Source organism: Dendrobates tinctorius, unplaced genomic scaffold (assembly GCF_039654945.1).
Source record: "Dendrobates tinctorius isolate UK_male_01 unplaced genomic scaffold, ASM3965494v1 ptg000231l, whole genome shotgun sequence".
Taxonomy (NCBI): Eukaryota; Metazoa; Chordata; class Amphibia; order Anura; family Dendrobatidae; genus Dendrobates; species Dendrobates tinctorius.
The window spans coordinates 28591738-28612013 of NW_027361898.1; the positions used below are offsets into that span (position 1 = coordinate 28591738).

At 39.4% G+C, this 20276-nt stretch overlaps 1 protein-coding gene and 1 long non-coding RNA gene across 2 annotated transcripts in view; one reads left to right on the forward strand and one right to left on the reverse strand.

Moving 5' to 3' along the window:
* Positions 1–4919: 4919 nt before the first annotated feature.
* LOC141059974 (G-protein coupled receptor 12-like) lies at positions 4920–13462 on the reverse strand. The gene is made up of 2 exons (XM_073556216.1): positions 13258–13462; positions 4920–10756 (listed from the first exon to the last, which is right to left on the reverse strand). The coding sequence occupies exon 2, from the start codon at positions 10752–10754 to the stop codon at positions 9732–9734; it is 1023 nt and encodes a 340-aa protein (XP_073412317.1). The 5' UTR covers positions 10755–10756; positions 13258–13462; the 3' UTR covers positions 4920–9731.
* The window catches only part of LOC141059975 (uncharacterized), a 93438-nt gene continuing 84414 nt past the window's right edge, over positions 11253–20276 (forward strand). Inside the window, exon 1 of the long non-coding RNA XR_012222632.1 lies at positions 11253–11545. This is a non-coding gene — a long non-coding RNA (uncharacterized lncRNA). The remainder of the gene's footprint in view (positions 11546–20276) is intronic.

A 20276-nucleotide genomic window follows, 5' to 3' on the forward strand; every position in this document is an offset into this window, starting at 1 on the left:
TCCATAACATAATAGGATTTGTATATTTTCATTGGAATAATGAAAAATTACTGCAAATTTTTTAACAAAAATATCTTTAAAAAATGCTGCTGACATAAAGACGACAAGTGCTAAATGTTATTAATTATTTTGTGCAGTATGACTATTTGTTTTGAGGGCATAAAAAATCCAATTTTAAAAATAGGAACATTTTCAATTTTTGTTGTCAATATTTCGATATTTTCATGAAAAATACAAATCATATTTACCTAAATGTACTACTATCATAAAGTGCAACGTGTCACGAAAAAACAATCTCAGAATCACTTGGACACTTTGCAAAGAACTATTTAAGCGTTATTACCACATAAAGTGACAGTGGTCAGAATTGAAAATTTTGGCTTGGTGACGGGGTTGAAGGGGCAAAACATACATAGCTGCAATTAGAGGATTCTGTCCATAATTCATGCTATAGTATATGTATTCATTAAATGTTAAATAAGTTGTTTCAGGCTACAACCTTGTGCCATGAAAACTTGGTAAAATCTATTTCTATTTTTCAGACCCCATTACAATTACAATATATACAGTATACATGTAATACTTGATAAGCAACCAGATTTTGATTTGGAAAGCTACATTTTATTGAAGGTACAAAATGAGCTGCCAAAAGTATCACACATTTGCATTTGACACAACCTTATATAAAAAAAATAATAATTTAAACTCTTGTATAGTTTCTGTTCATTTCTCATAAAGACAATACAGGTAGATAAATAAATTTGAACATGATAAAAAAATAGACTACAGTTTGTACATGCTTTGAGTCGAAACATCCAGGAAAAAATATGGATTCGTTTGAAGTCGGCAAACATCCAGTTCATGCAATGGGATGTCCATCCAGCTCTGTCCTGGGCAGAGGGGGGACACTTGGAGGTCATTGACTGGCTCCCAGAATTGAAGATTTCAGCACAAAACATTATGTACGTAAAGTAAAAAAAAATAATTGAAACAGATCAAGTTTTACAAAGGCAAATACATTACAAGCCGATGTTAACAAAATAAAAAAACTTCTCAAAAAAACCCAACACAAGGTCAATACCGAAGCTGACATAACATTGTAAACTTTACCAAAAGACGGGAAGATGTAATAGAAAATAGTTTAGTCAAAATTCAAACAATATTTGACATTTTAGAATCAGACAATATTTGACGTTCTCTCCAATTATACAATTTCTATTCTCGGATAACATTAGAAGCTGTTGACTACCTGTTAATCAAGAGGTTTGCCAACTAATAAAGCACATAAACACAGGTAGGTTTCTGCTCTTTAATCGACAATGTAACCAGTCGAACTGCACTAGTTTAAGCTTTTATCATGTGCTGATACAATCTATATGGGAATAAAGGATTGTTAATGCAATCATTTGGTCCCCATGCAGTAGGCAACATGTCGGCCGCACATCCCGTTTACACAGAAATATGTGCTAGCTACAAGTATCGCTTTGATTGCATAAAAGATATGATCTGCTGATTGATGCCATGATCACACAAGCCAATGATCTGCTTCTTGTCAGGCCAGGGAACTAACGTTCCAGTCTTCAAAATGTCCCTCCTACAGCTCTATTTTAGTATATGCCACCACAATTCTGCTTGTATCTACATACTGCTCTTCCCCCATCTTTCAACTTCTCATGCTTCATGGTGCTTGATTTACAGAGATCTACGTGCCTGTGTAGGATAAAGAGACAGTCTATGGTATTGCCCCATGACCAGTTTATGGTGGTCAGTAAAACACCAAGTCAAATGGGTACAAATTTTATGCAATTTATAGTATTACAACTTGAAGAATTACAGTGAAGTGGGCTGCAAGACAAAAGTCCTGTAAGTTTGTGGAGGTCTGTAATAAGAATTACCCTAGTGCATGCAGTTACTGCATTAGAGCTCATTCAGATGTCACGTTTTCGTGTTCATCTTCTAGACATGTTTTTCTAGCCTTGCTCCTAGTATAGTCTATGGAGCTGTTCATATGTCCTGGTTTTGTTTGTGGACCAAGTGATCTGTGCAAAGTCACGAAGACCTCTGATATTGATCCGAACGTTGGCTCAAAATCGGAAATGCATGTCAATGGGCCCATGAAAATAATCAGATGGCGCTTGGATGACAACCAAGTGCTGTCAGTTTTTCATGGATTGCTAGATAGGGGAAAGTAGAGAAACTTTTTTTTCTCATGTAATAAAAATGATCAATTTGATGAAACTCGGTGACACTCTAAACAAAACCGCCAATGAAACTACGACCGTTTTTCTCACACGTGAAATAAAACAGACATCTGAACGAGCACTTAGAGTTAGAATTTCACAAGAATCAGAGAACCTACAAAATTCCCAGTGAAAAATTGGTTGATATAAGGCCAACATGCAAAAGTAGCAAAAAAATAAGAATTCAATTACAACTATATTAACAGAAAAAAGACAGACAATACTTGTAAATATAGATTCATGTACGGTAAGGCGTGCAAGTCATCAAAAGAGAACGGCCTGTTTCTTCTCACAGGGCATCACAGAAACAGAAGACTGATAAGATTATCCATCCATAGCACAAATCATATAGACATGTTACAGACCAACAGCTGTAGTGACCCCTTCAGTGCCACGCGTGATGTGCTGTAGAAGGCAAAGTAGAGTTTACAGAATGATGGAAGAACTTTAACATTCTCACAGATTTTTTTAAATTCAAATATTAGAACCAGCCTCTTCTGCTGAGATTCTGGATTGTTCTTGGGATAAATTATTTATCTTGCAGTGTTCTTGGTGACGGCTGTGCAGTTTCAGTAATGTGCAGTCATAAAACAGACCAAGTCCAGATTTCTGATACCATTCTGCCCTCATCATTGCCTATTTACATCAAGTCACTGCATACAGAAACAATGCGGCGCTGCCGATGAAGCCAGTCCGGCACTCAGTTGGTTCGAATGTGCGCTGATCTAGGGTCTAGGTTCCACCTGCATGATATCTTTGGCACTAAATTCAGATCATCCATACTAGCGCTTTACTATGGTCAGGGTTTTTTTTTTAATCTATTTTCAGTCTTGTGATCGGATATATAAGCACAATCACCAGCTGCCTATTAGACACGACCGCTGCCTCTGCTCACGGCCTCCACTAGGCAGCAGAAGACAGGATCTTATCTGGTCTAAGTACAACCCATCATTAGCAATATGGCTGCAGCAGCCTTCGGTTGATGTTTTGCAGTGCTATCTGGGGGACATGATTAGGGAGTAAGTACATACGGAGAAATGCAAGTAATTGGTTCTCTTGCACAAGATAACGTTGTGGGTTTCTCTAATTTCTCGGAGAAAGATATACAGTGGGGAAAAAAAGTATTTAGTCAGTCAGCAATAGTGCAAGTTCCACCACTTAAAAAGATTAGAGGCGTCTGTAATTTACATCATAGTTAGACCTCAACTATGGGAGACAAACTGAGAAAAAAAAATCCAGAAAATCACATTGTCTGTTTTTTTTCATTTTATTTGCATATTATGGTGGAAAATAAGTATTTGGTCAGAAACAAGCAATCAAGATTTCTGGCTCTCACAGACCTGTAACTTCTTCTTTAAGAGTCTCCTCTTTCCTCCACTCATTACCTGTAGTAATGGCACCTGTTTAAACTTGTTATCAGTATAAAAAGACACCTGTGCACACCCTCAAACAGTCTGACTCCAAACTCCACTATGGTGAAGACCAAAGAGCTGTCAAAGGACACCAGAAACAAAATTGTAGCCCTGCACCAGGCTGGGAAGACTGAATCTGCAATAGCCAACCAGCTTGGAGTGAAGAAATCAACTGTGGGAGCAATAATTAGAAAATGGAAGACATACAAGACCACTGATAATCTCCCTCGATCTGGTGTTCCAAGCAAAATCCCACCCCGTGGGGTCAGAATGATCACAAGAACGGTGAGCAAAAATCCCAGAACCACGCGGGGGGACCTAGTGAATGAACTGCAGAGAGCTGGGACCAATGTAACAAGGCCTACCATAAGTAACACACTACGCCACCATGGACTCAGATCCTGCAGTGCCAGACGTGTCCCACTGCTTAAGCCTGTACATGTCCGGGCCCGTCTGAAGTTTGCTAGAGAGCATTTGGATGATCCAGAGGAGTTTTGGGAAAATGTCCTATGGTCTGATGAAACCAAACTGGAACTGTTTGGTAGAAACACAACTTGTCGTGTTTGGAGGAAAAAGAATACTGAGTTGCATCCATCAAACACCATACCTACTGTAAAGCATGGTGGTGGAAACATCATGCTTTGGGGCTGTTTCTCTGCAAAGGGGCCAGGACGACTGATCCGGGTACATGAAAGAATGAATGGGGCCATGTATCGTGAGATTTTGAGTGTAAACCTCCTTCCATCAGCAAGGGCATTGAAGATGAAACGTGGCTGGGTCTTTCAACATGACAATGATCCAAAGCACACTGCCAGGGCAACGAAGGAGTGGCTTCGTAAGAAGCATTTCAAGGTCCTGGAGTGGCCTAGCCAGTCTCCAGATCTCAACCCTATAGAAAACCTTTGGAGGGAGTTGAAAGTCCGTGTTGCCAAGCGAAAAGCCAAAAACATCACTGCTCTAGAGGAGATCTGCATGGAGGAATGGGCCAACATACCAACAACAGTGTGTGGCAACCTTGTGAAGACTTACAGAAAACGTTTGACCTCTGTCATTGCCAACAAAGGATATATCACAAAGTATTGAGATGAAATTTTGTTTCTGACCAAATACTTATTTTCCACCATAATATGCAAATAAAATGAAAAAAAAACAGACAATGTGATTTTCTGGATTTTTTTTTCTCAGTTTGTCTCCCATAGTTGAGGTCTACCTATGATGTAAATTACAGACGCCTCTCATCTTTTTAAGTGGTGGAACTTGCACTATTGCTGACTGACTAAATACTTTTTTTCCCCACTGTATGTATATTTTCATACTAGCAAACAACTATAAAAATGAAACATTCACACTTAGTACTGAATAGACTTCACAGAGCATTAAACAAAGTGCTTTTTTTTTTAAAATAAGTGCTACAGTTTTTTCTCCAGATCTCTGGGACTTATGTAGGCGACTAATAATTGATGTGCTTTACGCTGGATATGTAAAGTATCAGCAACCTTTCATTCTCCATTCTCCTGCCCTATATATAATTAAACAGGACTTGTCACTTGCCATAAATATATCATTGTGTTCCTGGTGTAAATGCTGCTGTTCTCCTGAATCTGGCTTTTTTCTTGTGTTCCTTCGCCTTTCCATCCCCAAGATTTGGCCCCCTGTTTTCTGTATGCATATCTAGTCTTTTTAGCCAACTGCGTGTGGTCATCAACTCTTCTCTATGGGATTTTTTTGGGCTGGATAAAATGATTAGATTTAAGAACTAGGAAGAGGAGGCCATATCCAGGAATGGAATTGTGCAGTAACAAAAAAATAAATAACCTCAGATTCAAGCGGCATTTACACCAGTAATAAAATGCTTATTTATGGCAAGTGACAGGTCATCAGCGCTAATACTTCCATATATTGACAATTGTTGGTAATTTAATAAGAAAGAGGTGTCATTGGAATCCTGGACAAGTACAGATGTAACAGACCTGAGAGGATTTAATTCATTAGGGTATGTGCACGCAGCGTATTTTACGAGCAGAATAGGCAACACCAGGGGGGTGTTTTTCCTGTTACAACTTCTTTGGAGTCTTTATGGATGTTTTTTTGCGACAGCATCCTTTATCCTTTTTTTTTTTTTTTAACTGTATATGTAAATTTAGTGAGTGGCTTCCAAACGGAAGCCGACTGCAGAATGAAGAGGTCGCTTATTATAGCCGATTCACGGCTTTCAAAGCCTAAAGTGGTCAAAAGAAGCTCAAAAGGACTGAAAATGTGCATAGCAACTCATTTTGAAATTGCTTTTCGTGCATTAATTCTTTTTGTAATTTTTTTATTGATTTTTCAGTTGGATTTTAGGCAGAATATCCCCGAAAAAGGGGCCGTGTGCATATACACTATAGGCTTTACAGGGAATCAGCACAACCATCTTGCTACTGAAGATTGGGTCCTAGACCCGATTTTCCTCAATGTCAGTAAGGAAACATGCAGCTTAAAGGGAATCTATCAGCAGGTTTTTGCTGCCTCATCCGAGAGCAGTATGATATAGGGAAAGAGACCCTGATTTCAGTGATATATCACTTAGTTTACTGGGTGCAGCAGTTGTGACAAAATCAGAGTTTTTAGATGTAGCAGAGCTCAGAAAGCTAACCCCACCCACAACAATGATTAGCAGCTGTGTACATTATATATTTATAGTAAGCTGCTAATCAAAGCTGGGGGTGTGGCTGGACCAAAATGCACATGAGCTGTAGTCCAGACAGTGATAATATCCTGCTGATAAAACACTCATTGTATTTAACCAACAGCACGCAGCTTAATAAGTGACACAGGACTGAAATCAGTGCCTTGGCCTCTACCTCATGCTGCCCTCAGATTACATAGCAAAAAACAGTTGACATTCCCTTTAATCAATCCTCCCATATAACTTTTATGAATAATTAATAAACCTTATAACACATTGCTCAGAGAAGCCTTTTATGTCTTTGCAGCTACATTACTTTGGTAAATATAATGCTATCAATTTAACTATGTGAATCTATAGTCAAATCAAAAATTCAGCTCTGCTACATCTAAATAGCAGAGTTCTGGTTTTAAAGGACACTGAACATTTTTGTCTTACACCCCATTGAAGAAAAGATTTGTTATAATAGTTAATAATTGTAATTTAAGGTTTCTTCTAATAGACCATTTATTTTCTTTGTAAGCCCTAACAAATCTGTTTATACCTTTCCTGCAACTGATCACAAAAAGAAAACAGGAATGAGTTTGCAGGTGATATGGAGTCAAGGCAGGGCTGACGAGAAATGATTACCAAATGTTAATGGTTATATGGGTGGGTAACTCGCACCTTGCTTAATGGTCATACTCTGAGCGAGGCTGGTATGGGCAACAGCAGCCACATTCCCACCAGTCTGACTCTAATGAGATGACAAACCTGTCAAGATCTATTAGGGGTAAAAACCATTAAAGGGCTATCACAGTCTTTATAAATGTATATTGTAGGCTAACACTTGTAAATAAAAGCAATTTTGGAATATTCAAGTTTTTAAAATTTTCAGACCTTCTTAATATGTTAACACTTTTCTTTTGTTTTGTTTACAGCCCGTTTCTTTGGAGACCGACCAACACTTCTGGAGAGCAGAAAATGCACAGTCCTTATAAGCTCTTTTCCATCGATTTTGGCATAGTTTTGAAGATGGTTTCTGGCACGGTTTTGAAAGTGGCCAGTTTTGCTGGAGGCGTTGTTTCCTCCTAATCTCGTCCAACTTCAGTGCACCACTTACAAGCTACATGGCAGCAGTGGTCGGTCTCCTAGGTAATGAGCTGCAAACAAAAGATATAGGTTAATATCTCATGAAAGGCTGAAAATTTTAATTAGCAGTAAATTGCATAAGTGCTTGTTTTTACAAGCTCTATTCAACAATATTCATCTGTAAAGATGGATATAACCCTTTCAAGGAAAAGAAAAGGTGTCATGCAATATCTAATACTTTATATACCCTGTTTTTCATATTTCATTCTCATTGGAAATAGGTTGATGTGATGAAAGTTCATCTCATTTCACCCTTAAAAGAATGATCCACAATAAACTCTCCCATGAGCTTTGGCAAGACAAAGTAATATTTTTGTAATTTTCCTAATCTCATATGGCATAGGAATGGCAATAGTGTGCGGTTTTATAATGCCTGGTGGTTATTATAGGAAAAACACTCACTTGCAACATTAATACATTCAATTTGGTGGAAGTTACTGGTCATTATTGGCAATCACCAGCAGTAAGTGTTAAAACTCAATGCTTTCTCATCACTGACTAGTCCATATAAATAGGTTAGACATACACTTCTAAAAAAGTTATAGATCTTATTGAAATTTGACTCTACTGCCCCTTTAAATAACCTAAAAAGAGCTACAGTTCTACTGCTGGAGCATGCACCATAGTTGTTGGTTCTTCTTAAATTCGAAGACCGGGTCCAATGGTGATGCGCTACATGGGTTCAAGAAAAAGGAATACAAAAAACTAGGATCACACCACAATTGGCTGAACATATGCCAGGACACTTATTTGGCAGATATCTTGCAAATTGAAGTCTATGGGCCTGATCCATTATTGCATTTGTACCTGTTTTTTTTGTTTAGTTTTCAGTGTTTTTCACCTGTTTATCATTTGCAGCTAATTTTTCTTTAATCTGCTCCTTTTTAAAGCCCATTTTATATGTGTTCTCCTGTGAGGTTTTTCTTATGGTTACCACTGTGGACAGGCTTTTTCTTCTGGTCGATTCATCAATTGTGACTTTTTTAAAAAGTTCACAAAATTTGTCACAAATGTACTCTAATCCATCCCTGGAGTGATTTTATATGCACGAGTTATTTTGGCACAAATTCTGTGCCGTTTAGCAAAACATGGTCAAAAAAGTTGCAAAATGGGTCAAAGACAAAAGAATAGACATCACAAAATCCCTCTCTCCCATTTTGATGAATATGGCACAAAAAATGTCAAGACATACCACAAAAAAATTGAAAGAAATGTGACATTAAAAAAACGCAAATGATGAATCAGTACATAAAATGTATCTTTCAGGAAACTTTCCCACTGTATGCGTTCATCCCAAGCTTTGTGTGAACCTAACCTAAGATAACCAAATACAAAAGCAGCAAAGATGAAAATGTAAACATTTAAAATGTTGCCAACTATGTTACAGGCACACAACATGGGATGCTAGTGCATAAAGAACAGTTATTCTGCTTCTCCATTTTGACCAACAAAATGACCAGTCTATTTAAAAGGAATCTGTCAGCAGGTTTTTACTGTGTTATCTGAAGACAGCAGGAGATAGAGGCTGAGACACTGAATTTAGGGATGTGTCACTTATCAGGCTGTGCGCTTTTATTTACTTAGAATCTAGGTTTTATCACAAGGAGATTATCATTGGCAGGTCTGATGTGCACTTACCTGCTAGTCTGACTCCGCCCTCTACAGTGAGCTTGGTGTGGGCGGGGATAGCTTACTCAGCTCTGCTTCATGTTAAATCTAAAAACCCTTATTGTGTCACAACTGCTGCTCTCACTAAACTAAGTGATACATTGTTGGAATCAGACTCAATTGCTCTATCTTATGCAGATCTCTGATGAGGTAGCAAAAACCTGCTGATAGATTCCCTTTAAATCCTTGTATAAGAGCAGCACCTTTATACTAAATTTGCGCCTTATGATAAGAGTAGTCCGGACTGTAAGATTTATAACAGCACGTTCTAATGCCCATGGTTCATTGTGTGGGGTCACACTGAACCACATCCTGACAATGTTGCCTATAGATGTGGGGATTTTATTTACACTCCGGACTACTCCGCTTAGAAGGACTTATGGACATTTCATATAATATTAGGCTGCAAAACAAGAAAACAAATGCCAACCTATCTACCATATGAACAGTGCCAGCTGGTAAACCTGTTGGAACAGAACATGGAAAGTGCTCCTTTGCATGTTTTAAAGCAATACATTGAATATCAACAAGAAAAATATAGCAACATTTGACATCTTTTTTCCATCTTCTCCTCAGTTTGGCACAGTTTGTTAACAAATATACAACTTCAAGTCTCTATACATCACTGGAAGTTCTAGGTCCAGATAAGAACCTGGGTGGCATACAGCCACAGCAAGCAAGCCATAACGACTTCTGGATGTCTGGGTTTCTGAAAGCGTAAATAATGGGGTTGATGACGGAATTACAGGCAGCTGGCAGGACCAATGAGTAGGTGTATACCATAGGGTAACTGGAGTCAGCAACTAAGGAGTACACAGCAAAGGGAATCCAGCATAGTGCAAATGTGCCCAGTATGAGAGATAAGGTTGATACCCCCTTCCTTGTGCTGGAGGCTTGAGATGTGGCCATGAATTGGTGCTGAACCGCAATCTGCTGGGCATGGCGGAATGCAATCCTGCAAATCTGCAGGTACAGCTGCATCATCAAGGCAAAGAGCAGGAGGAAGGACACCGCCAGTACAGCTGCATTATTTCTGGTCACTGGCTTCAGAACACTGCAGGAGGACTGTTCCCTAACACAGTTCCACCCCATGATGGGTAATAAGCCAATGCAGATGCAAAGTGCCCATAACAAGATTATCATCAAGTAGGTGAACGTTAGAGTTCTTTCTGTGTGATATGTCAGGGCATTGTAGAGAGACAAGTATCTGTCCACTGTGATAGCTAAAAGGCTACAGACCGAGGCCGAAAAAGAGGCTAAGAGGAGCCCTGCTGAACTTAGCGTAGCCACGTCATTATTAAATACATAAAGAACTATAAAATTTACAATAAGTCCCATACCAGCCAGGAGATCAGCCAGCGCCAGGCTGCCGATGAGTATAAACATGGGTGCCCGGAGAGTGGGCGTATAGAAGAGTATAGCAATCACTATTGCATTCTCACACGCCATGATTGTCCCAGTTACACAAAGGATAATATCCCATGGGTTGACAGACTCATCTGGGGAGAGATCAGATGTGGTGACGGTGGAGGTGTTGGTATCCCATGGGTCATAGGGGTGGTGAGACATCCGGCTGGAAGAAGAGTTGTGGAGATACAGGAGGTGTTCCATAGTGGCTGCTGCAGGCTGGTGAAGCATCGCTGCACATCAAAGGAAAGAGATAGAAAAATGATAATAAGGTTAGAACAGAATGAAAACGCATGGTTCAGATCCTCAATGTCATCATGACACATTCCAATACATAGCTTTGTATGCTAGTCACCGAATATTGTGCTGCGGTATAACAATGCCTCATCCCTTTATCGATCATTAATATATAACTAAATCAAATATATACACATAAATCATCAAGGACACATAATCATCAAGGCCCCATTTAGAAACAATCATAAGTCTACGTAGCGTATTCAGAATGTGTCGTATTGTAGCAGTAAGTGGCTTTGGCTACAAGGAAGGACAATCAGTGGTTCCTCACATAAGAAAGCCTTTTCCTCTCCCACAGATGCTTTGCACCTTTTATTTTGACCTTCATATATAAGATACCAAGCCATGTATGTCAGACACACCACCGGATCTGCGAGCAAATGGCTTCTAAATTCTTTTCTTTTCGGTAGGCTCTGCTGCCCTTTTCCATGCAGTCTCCTTCCCCACCAGCCAAGGTGACATGAGAAAGGCAGCCTATTCCTTAAGCATGCGTACGCCTGTCCCTACAGAGATGATTACACAGTTTACGCTTTTGCTTCGGCTGCTCGTGAAAGCTGAAAATTATAGGATATATTATCGTAATAACAATAGATCCCACGATAAGCTGCACTACAAGTCTCCCAGCTGAAATATCACATCTCTGGATACGTGCGTTTACCCAGAACTAACAAAGGATACTGTCTGTGTTTCCACTGGATTAACAGATCACAAAGGATTTCACTAAGGTAAGGCTACAACATACAGTTACCCATTCACTGGAGACAGATCATTGCCATCTTGTATCTGCAGGATTTTACCATGCAGGATATCCCGAAGCTTTCAACACGCTACTGACGGTAGCTGCAGGCCATTCCTTCTTATACGTGTAAGACATACAGTGTGACCGCAGCATACATTTCATGCTATCTTCACACACAATTCAAATATCTAATTATCATGGATAATTCCTCTGCACCAGATACAAATGATCTCAGTGCACAATGGACTTTTCACTGCATGTGAGATGTCTCTATCCAGTGACCCTGCAGCCCAAGGAGGGCCTGAGCTGCCTCCTACAAGATCAATGGATTCTAGCCTTCCTGAATATCAGACTGCCAAAGCAAGGCTGTGTGAGCAATTACCGTGTACAGTATGGCATACACACTATGTGTCTGGAGAGATAGATGATAGATAGATAGATAGATAGATAGATAGATAGATAGATAGATAGATACGGGATAGATAAATAGATAGATCTATAGATAGATAGATAGATAATGGATAGATAGATCCGATAGATAGATAGATAGATAGATAGATAGATAGAAGGTAGATAGATAATGGATAGATAGATAGATAGATGGATAGATGATAGATAATAGATGATAGATATATAGATAATAGATAGAAGATAGATGATAGATAGATAGATACATAGATAGATAGATAGATAGATAGATCTGGGATAGATAGATAGATAGATAGATAGATAGATAGATAGATAGAAAAATGGAACAGCACAATACCACATGGCGGGTGCCCAGGCCTCCTCAGCAATATCCAATAATTGCCCAATCTGGACAACAACAAAAAGGAAGGCAGCACTCCAGTATTCAAAGGTGAAAAAAGTGGAATGGCAATGCTATGTGGGTCTGAATAAATTCCACTTTTTTCACCTTGGAATGCTGGAGTGCTGCCTTCCTTTTTGTTGTTGTATAGATAGATAGATAGATAGATAGATAGATAGATAGATAGATAGATAGATAGATAGATTGTTGTTGTATAGATAGATAGATAGAAACAGTTAAACACAGATTTAGAATTGTGGGCAATATAGGGTTAAAAGCATGTACAATATTGGGTTGAAAGAATCTTACCTGTACAACATATGTAATAGGCTTCTATTCCTAGCATAAAATTGTATACTATAATCCTAGGTGTATTTCATTTGCAGATATAAGACAAATAATAGACTTAGACAACTAGATTAGATAGATACACAGATATATAGATAGATATATATAGATAGATAGTTAATAGATAGATATAGATAGATGATAGATAGATAGAAAGAAAGATAGATAGATAAATAAAATAATAAATAAAATAATGCACCAATAATCCATACTAATGCATGGAATAAATATATCCTTTTTACTTGGATTACATGAAAGTGTTGCTTTAATTTGGTTTAATTAGTAGATAGATGATTGATTGATAGATGATAGATTGTAGATAGGAAAATAAAGCAACACTCAACCATACGAATGCACGGAGTAAATACATCACTTTCCACCTGGATATTGTGGAAGTGCTGCCTTAATTTTGTTTAATCTGAAGACTGATACACAGATGAATGTATGGATGGATAGATGGATGGATGGATGGATGGATGCCATAGGATACCAGAGACCTATCATGCACACATACACTTGTAGACATGCAGACTTCTTCCTACCTTCCTTCTATGATCTCTCCAGCTCTGTCCCTTTGTGCTGCTAGTCCTTGCAGTGATTGTTAAGGCTCAATCCTTGGCTAACATTGCTAATACTGCTCCCAGATAGCAGTGGCTTTGCCTTGCACTTAATATTCTTGCCCCATTGGGTCTGCCGAGAAATCTCAGCTCTGACGTCAAAGTGTTCGCTTATATTCATGATCAGCTCTGAAGTCTGTGAATCAGAAGGGGCTGTGAGCAGAATACTAATGAGCACACAGTCACACACACACTGGGGCACACACCACACCTCTGGAATTTCATTCATAAGATTTCTCCTTGTATGGGGACACACCTCCATTGGGTCAGCGCCTACAATCCAGCTGCACTTGTTCTACATCCATGGGGGGACTCTGGCTGTCTCTAGTGCTTGTGATGGTAAATCTTACCCCAGGTGAATCTTCCTGCAGCCTCATTGTAATAAATGTTACGTACACAAATAGAAATCGATTCTATGACTATAGCGCATTATTTGTCAAGGCAACGCAATGCATTTTATGCACATATTGCGGAATGCATCGCTGCAGATTCACAGGTTTTCTTTTTTTTTATTATTTGCTCTCATTTTTGGTATTATTTTTTGATTAATAATCCCTGATTCCATACTTTTAGTCTGTGTACTCTGGAAATGATAGTGTTAAAAATGTACAATATTGCAGACTACGGCATCAGTTGTCCAGGGAGGACTCTGCATTGAGAAATCTCTTTCCAGATTTCACAAAAACAGTAAAAAAAATCCAATTTGCCGTAGGCTACGTTCCCACGATGAGTATTTGGTGAGTTTTTGATGCTGTAGATTTTCTGTACCCGTAAAATAGGTTACTTGCATTTAAAAAAAAAAACCTGCAGCATCAAAAACTCACCATCGTGGGAACGTAGTCTTATTCCGCCAACATCTATAAGAACAGAAAATGGCAGTTGCTGTCAATCAGGATTTATGCCCCACCCTTGTCCCTCACGCTTCAACCCCTTCTTAGTGACGTTCTAACCAGATGCTAATGATGTCATCGATGCAGGAAAGCTCGAGCTGGCCATTAACCCTAACGCTCTACATGCACGTAGCCCAGGCATCCATTGTGAGGCAGCCTGTCAGGGATGGGGTTAAAGCAGCAACCTTTCCTGCGTCATTAAACAATCTTTTGTCCTTTATTTTGCTGCAGAGTAGATTTTTTTTTTCTTGCAGTCAATACATTGTCCTCTTTGACAACAGTTTCCATAGAAATAATAAGAATCAGGAATCCCTCACCCTTAGGTCTGTCTATTCAATGCCTTTGTTAAATACCTAATGCCAGAAGGCATGCAGAATTTGCAATAATAATCTGCTTTATTTCACTTGGGATCATTGAGCTAGTAATATATTTAGCATAACATCCGCCTCATAAAGAAAGGACTGCGTTCCACTAAAAAAAAACTATCATTAAAGAACCAAAGATGGAGAATTCCTAAAAAAATGAGACTTTTCCTTGAAACAATGAGGCTATAAGGTGTGTTTAAATTAATTCCCCCACATGCACTAAAGCATGGTAAATGCTTTTGGATTCACGTTATATTAACCCGTAACAGTTTATTGGTTCATCCTTTCAGTAGACAGGGGAAGCTGCTGTCTTTGACGAGAGAAGCTCCTCCGTACTCGCTAATGAGGTCTATATATCAAGCCCGCACTGGTCTATCTTGACGCAATGCACCAGTATTGGCTCATGGTTCACAAGCTTCTTAAATGTGGAGCAATCTGTTAAAAGGAAGGGTCATACATTTTTTACAATGAAAACTGACAGTGCATCTACAATCACTTGGTCATCATCATGGTGTTCATAGAAATGAGCTTATAGGAGTATGCAGTATTAATCATTTCCAAGTGTTGATACAACTCTCCAATATCTTCTCTAAGATGTTGTCCTATCAGATCACGACCTCAGTACAACTATTTGAATAATATAAAAGCAACTGTAATATTCAGACTGCAATTAAGGGTGCATCTTTGAGTGATGGAGAATCCAGACCATAGTTCCCACCAGTCACAGGGGACATTATATGGATCGAAATCCACATCCGTGTCCATAATCCATGTCCATGATGCAGCTAGGATGTGTCTATTCATGCTGTTTGTGACATTGACGGACGCAATGTTCTGTATGACAACACTGACTGGCAGGGGTACAGTCCAAAGGTGGTGAGGTAACTGCGAAAATAGATGTGCTTGTTACAAGGCAACCAAAATCCTTGCCAACAACAACAAGAAATACTGGAAAAAAATGCCGAAACCATTAAAAGTCTGAAATCACTCAGGCAGTTTTTGATGCAGTTTAAAGCTTGTAATTTATTCAAACAGAATAGAGAATACTTTTTCCTCTTGCTATGTTGGCACTGGCTAAAATCAAAATGCATAAAAATTGACGCAACGTTTTCTCAAAAAATGATGTTGGTAAAGCTACCTTAAGGTCTTCTTGATGAGTTTTCATAGCAGAAACTCCAAGGTTTTCAGAAGTTTTGATATTTGGTGGAGGATTGAAAAAGTTTCTGCTCAATTTCTGCTCCACAAACTCCTTGAAAAACTCTGAGCTTTCGGTTATGTGCACACAGCCATTTTAAGATGCCGGGAGAACCACCATGTTTTCCAAAGCAAAAAAGATTCAGGGAAACATTGGTGGCTGTTTTCCTGAAGTTTCTTCATCAGTGGTTTTGGAGCAGAAACTGCCTGGATCACTCAGTGCTAATAAATATAGAATTTTCATGTGAGTAAATGACCTGTTTTTTAATGAGAGTAAATGAGCTGTTTTTTGATGTGGGTGAATGACTTGCCTATTCTAATGCAGAAAATTAGATAATAGTATCCATTGGATAAGAGACACATAACCCTAAATAAATTTGTATGAGCTGCCAATACTATTTCGTTTCACTGGACCAAAACCTTCATTTGTAGGTGTCTGATTAGACTTAATTATAACAATCTTAGCAATTAAAAACTGAGGACTCAAAAGCTAGTTGTTGCCAGCTCCGTTGGGATGGCAAACATTGTGCACCCCTAACTTTTGAACCATTTTAACTCCCTTAGTGACGCACGTCAATAGCGTTTAGCTGCCGCAGTGCCGCGCTAAGGGCCCGGTTTACCTGACGGTAGGGGCCCGGTGAGCAGAGGAGACCGGGCCTGATACAAGCCCCCTCTGCCCACCGGGCCCCATATGCCAGTCAGGGCAGTAATGCCCTGATGGTGGCCATGTTAGTTCCTATCACCAGTCCAGTATTGCACATGTATAGTAATTTGAGGTTGTGTTGTAATTTTGAGCTCTGATCTCCTAGATATTTTTTGCTGTTTACTGAAATCAAACATAATATTTTAGAAACAAAAAGTTATACTTTGTTAGATATATTACATTTGTATATACCAATTGTTTTTCCCTAGTCCTATCCCTTATCCTACCCTTGACCCTAGCTGTAACAATAACTGTAATCCTATTCCTAAGCCTATGTCTAGCCCTAACCAAAGCCAATTGTTAGCTCTGACCCTAGAAAAAGTATAAAACAGTAGAAACAGCTCTGAGTAATAAATGAAGAAAGTATGAATCAAACTATCATCACTGATTAACTGTTTATCTTTGGTCATGGCAATTGCTGCTTATTCAGAGCCCAGCAGTTGCAGTTGAGATGAGTTTGGCTGCTGCGATCTGCATAGGCAGGAGTTGAGATAGCAGTTCTCACTTCACCATTCTTAGTTTTGGTATTTCATGCGGAGCAAAGCAGCCAATGAGAAACTCATCGTAACTGCTGCATTCTGCATAAGTAGTGTCAGGCGGACACTGATTGCTGGCAGCTATCATTTGACATTTTGGGGCAGACAGAAGAATTGGGTGAATATTTACAGCCCTATAGATTTGGGCATCCAGGGCAATATTTCCAATTAATTCATGCTATTGTACAGAACTTCTCCATCGGTTACTCACTGCTATTAGAATGTAATCATTTAACAATACAGCAACCTTGTTACTATCTATCAAAAGTTTCACTACAAATAGTAAACAGGGTCATAAAAAAATGTTGAGGAAGAAAGACACACATTAACTGCTAAAGATTTAAGAAGAATCAAACATCATATATTCAGGAGTCCAATTTCCTCCATATCCTCCAGTACTGTCATATTCCAGAGCTGCAACCTCCCTGAAGTGCCCATAAGTACAAGGTGTTCAGTGCACAGAGAGATGACCGACGAAAGGGAGGCGGAAACCGACCACCACTGAGCAAGAAGTGAAAACATCAACACTAGGCCAAGAAATATCTGAAGATAGGTTTTTCAATGGTTTTATGGACTGATGAGTTGAGTGTGACTCATTACTAGAATTGAGCAACTTTGTTCGGGTTCCCTCTTCTTCGGCAAACTATAGCGCTTTCCGAATAAGCTGCAGAGGGAACCTGGCTTCCTGGATCGGGCCAGCTGATCAGCTGATCGGCAGCGGAGCTGCATGTATCGCAGCTGTGTCACTGTAAAAACACATGCATGGCGAGCCCAACACACAAAATCTCACTTTAATAGATGAAAATAAACAATTGTCATGGGAAAAATTACATTTCTCATTTAATTATACAATAATTCTGTACACTAATAGTTAGGCCGGGGTCACATTAACCGACGCAAAATACGGTTCGTAGTTTACAGGCGTAATACGGATGAATGACCCCTAAATAGTGCTCCGTATGTCATCCGTAAGCAAGGTGCGGTCGTGTATTTTGCGCATGTCTGCATCCGTATGTAATCCGTATGGCAAGATTTTCTCGCAGGCTTGCAAAATGGACATTTAACGGTTTTGAGGCCTGCTAACTATTTAAATCATTAGCCTGCACCCTATTTATTGCCTCAGGAACAGGTGGCTGCCACCATTCTGGCCATTTGTGACCTTGCCTTCACTAGGTGTATTGCTGTTGTATGTGCAACATGGCAAACAGTCTGAGTTTCAACACAGCTGAGCAGGTTCTCTTCAACTGGCTTTTGTCACGCCGCTTCGGCCAACCATACCCAGTGATAGTGGATACGCGGAGGAGGAGACACATGTGGGTACATCCACTTTTGAGGCAACGACTCACAAGATGTCATTTTCACCGCCTCTATTCTTCTATGCGGGAGCATCCTGTAAAATTCTACCAATACTGTCGCATGAGCCTTGAAACATTTGATCGACTCTTGGAGACAGTGCGCCCTGGGATAACCTTTTAGGACACAAGGATGCGCAAAGCTATATCTGCAGAGGAGCGACTTCTACTCACAATACAGTATGTACTACCCAACGACATTCTCTATGTTCATAATGTGTTGGCCAAAGTATGTGTTTTTGGCTTCTTGGACTAAGTTTAATGCCCTCATCTTAGTCCACATATGTTTCAACTTACAAACCAGAATGTTATGTGTAATATGTACTGAATATCACTTAGTAATTGTGCAACCAAATATGTGTGTGTTAGTCGATCTGAATTCCTAACAAGTTTGCTATGTATGTACCTGTTTTTTTTGTAATTTGTGCATTCTAAAATCTTCCTTTTCTGTTGTTCTTCAGCTTCCTGTCCACTGGCCTGTCTTATGCCGCCCTCCACCATGAGTTTCTCATTGGAAGATCTACCATTTCTCGCATAGTCAGGTCAACATGTATTGAAATCTGGACAAGACTACATCAAGTCATTATGCTCGAGCCCAGGATGGAAGACTGGTTGAGGATATCAAGGGACTTTGAGGAGGAATGCCAGTTTCCTAATTGTATTGGGGCCCTTGATGGCAAACATATCCGGGTGCGTAAGCCGCCGAACTCTGGCTCTCAATTCTTCAATTATAAACAATACTTTTCTGTTGTATTGTTGGCTCTGGCCGACCCTCAATACAAGTTTATAATTGTTGACATTGGGGCCTATGGAAGGACGGGAGACTCTAGAGTCTTCAATACTTCCATTATGGCTCGGCGGCTACGCACCAACCAGTTGAATCTACCACCACCACGCCAACTACCAGGCTCCACTCAAGAATCAGTCCCTTATGTCCTTGTGGCAGATGAGGCGTTTCAGTTAACACGCAATGTCATGAGGCCATATCCCCGGCGCAACCTTGACCACAGGCGCAGAATTTTTAACTTGCGCCTATCACGTGTTCGACGACTGGTGGAGTGTTCCTTTGGCATTCTTTGTGCCAAATGGTGGGTACTCCAGTCTGCCATTTGCTGAGTGAACAAAATGCTAATGAAGTAGTTAAAGCCTGTGTGGTTCTTCATAACTTCACCAGGATACATGATTGTTCCTCCTCTGGTGGTGTTGTGCGTGGGTTGGCCAATGTGCGTAGGGTGAGACCACCTATCAACCCTAAACGTAGACCGCTCTCTGGGCTCAAAGTGCATGATATTTTCACTAATTACTTTATGTCACCTGAGGGGGAAACTTCTTGGCAAGAGCATGCTGTGTCTATGTTATAATTTTTGGTTTTATGTGTGTCTAAATATATATAGTTCTACCCCTTCAGATTCTATGACTGTTTAATTGCATTGGTAAGCGTATGTTAGTATGCTGACACGGTTTTTGAGAATTGAGACAAAGACGTAAAGTGTGTTAGACAAATTTTTACTTTTGCCTTTTTTTTGTTTTGTTTTTTTTTTTAAAGGCAAACATATTATTGCCCTATGATAAACTGGGGCAATGGGCCAAATTGGCCTTTTTGCAGATGTGAACATTTTAGAAAAATACAATTTTCACACATATCCAAAAAAAAACAGAATGCAATAACAAAATTGCTACATTAGACATTTAGAATCCAAAGGAAAAAAGAGGTGGTCTCCATCATCAAAATTATATAAAAAAGATAAAACTCACATTTATTAGGAAGGTTTTCAAATCATATTAATAAGCCACCATGACAGGCAAGGCTACCTTACGCGTTTCTGACACATATTACATGTCTGTAAAAAAGACTATATTTCACCGCGCTATACTGGAAAAGTCAAAGGATCAAAATAGACTAC

Coding starts and splice junctions, on each gene's coding strand:
- LOC141059974 (XM_073556216.1), bottom strand. CDS start 10,754: ATGCTTCACCAGCCTGCAGCAGCCACTATGGAACACCTCCTGTATCTC.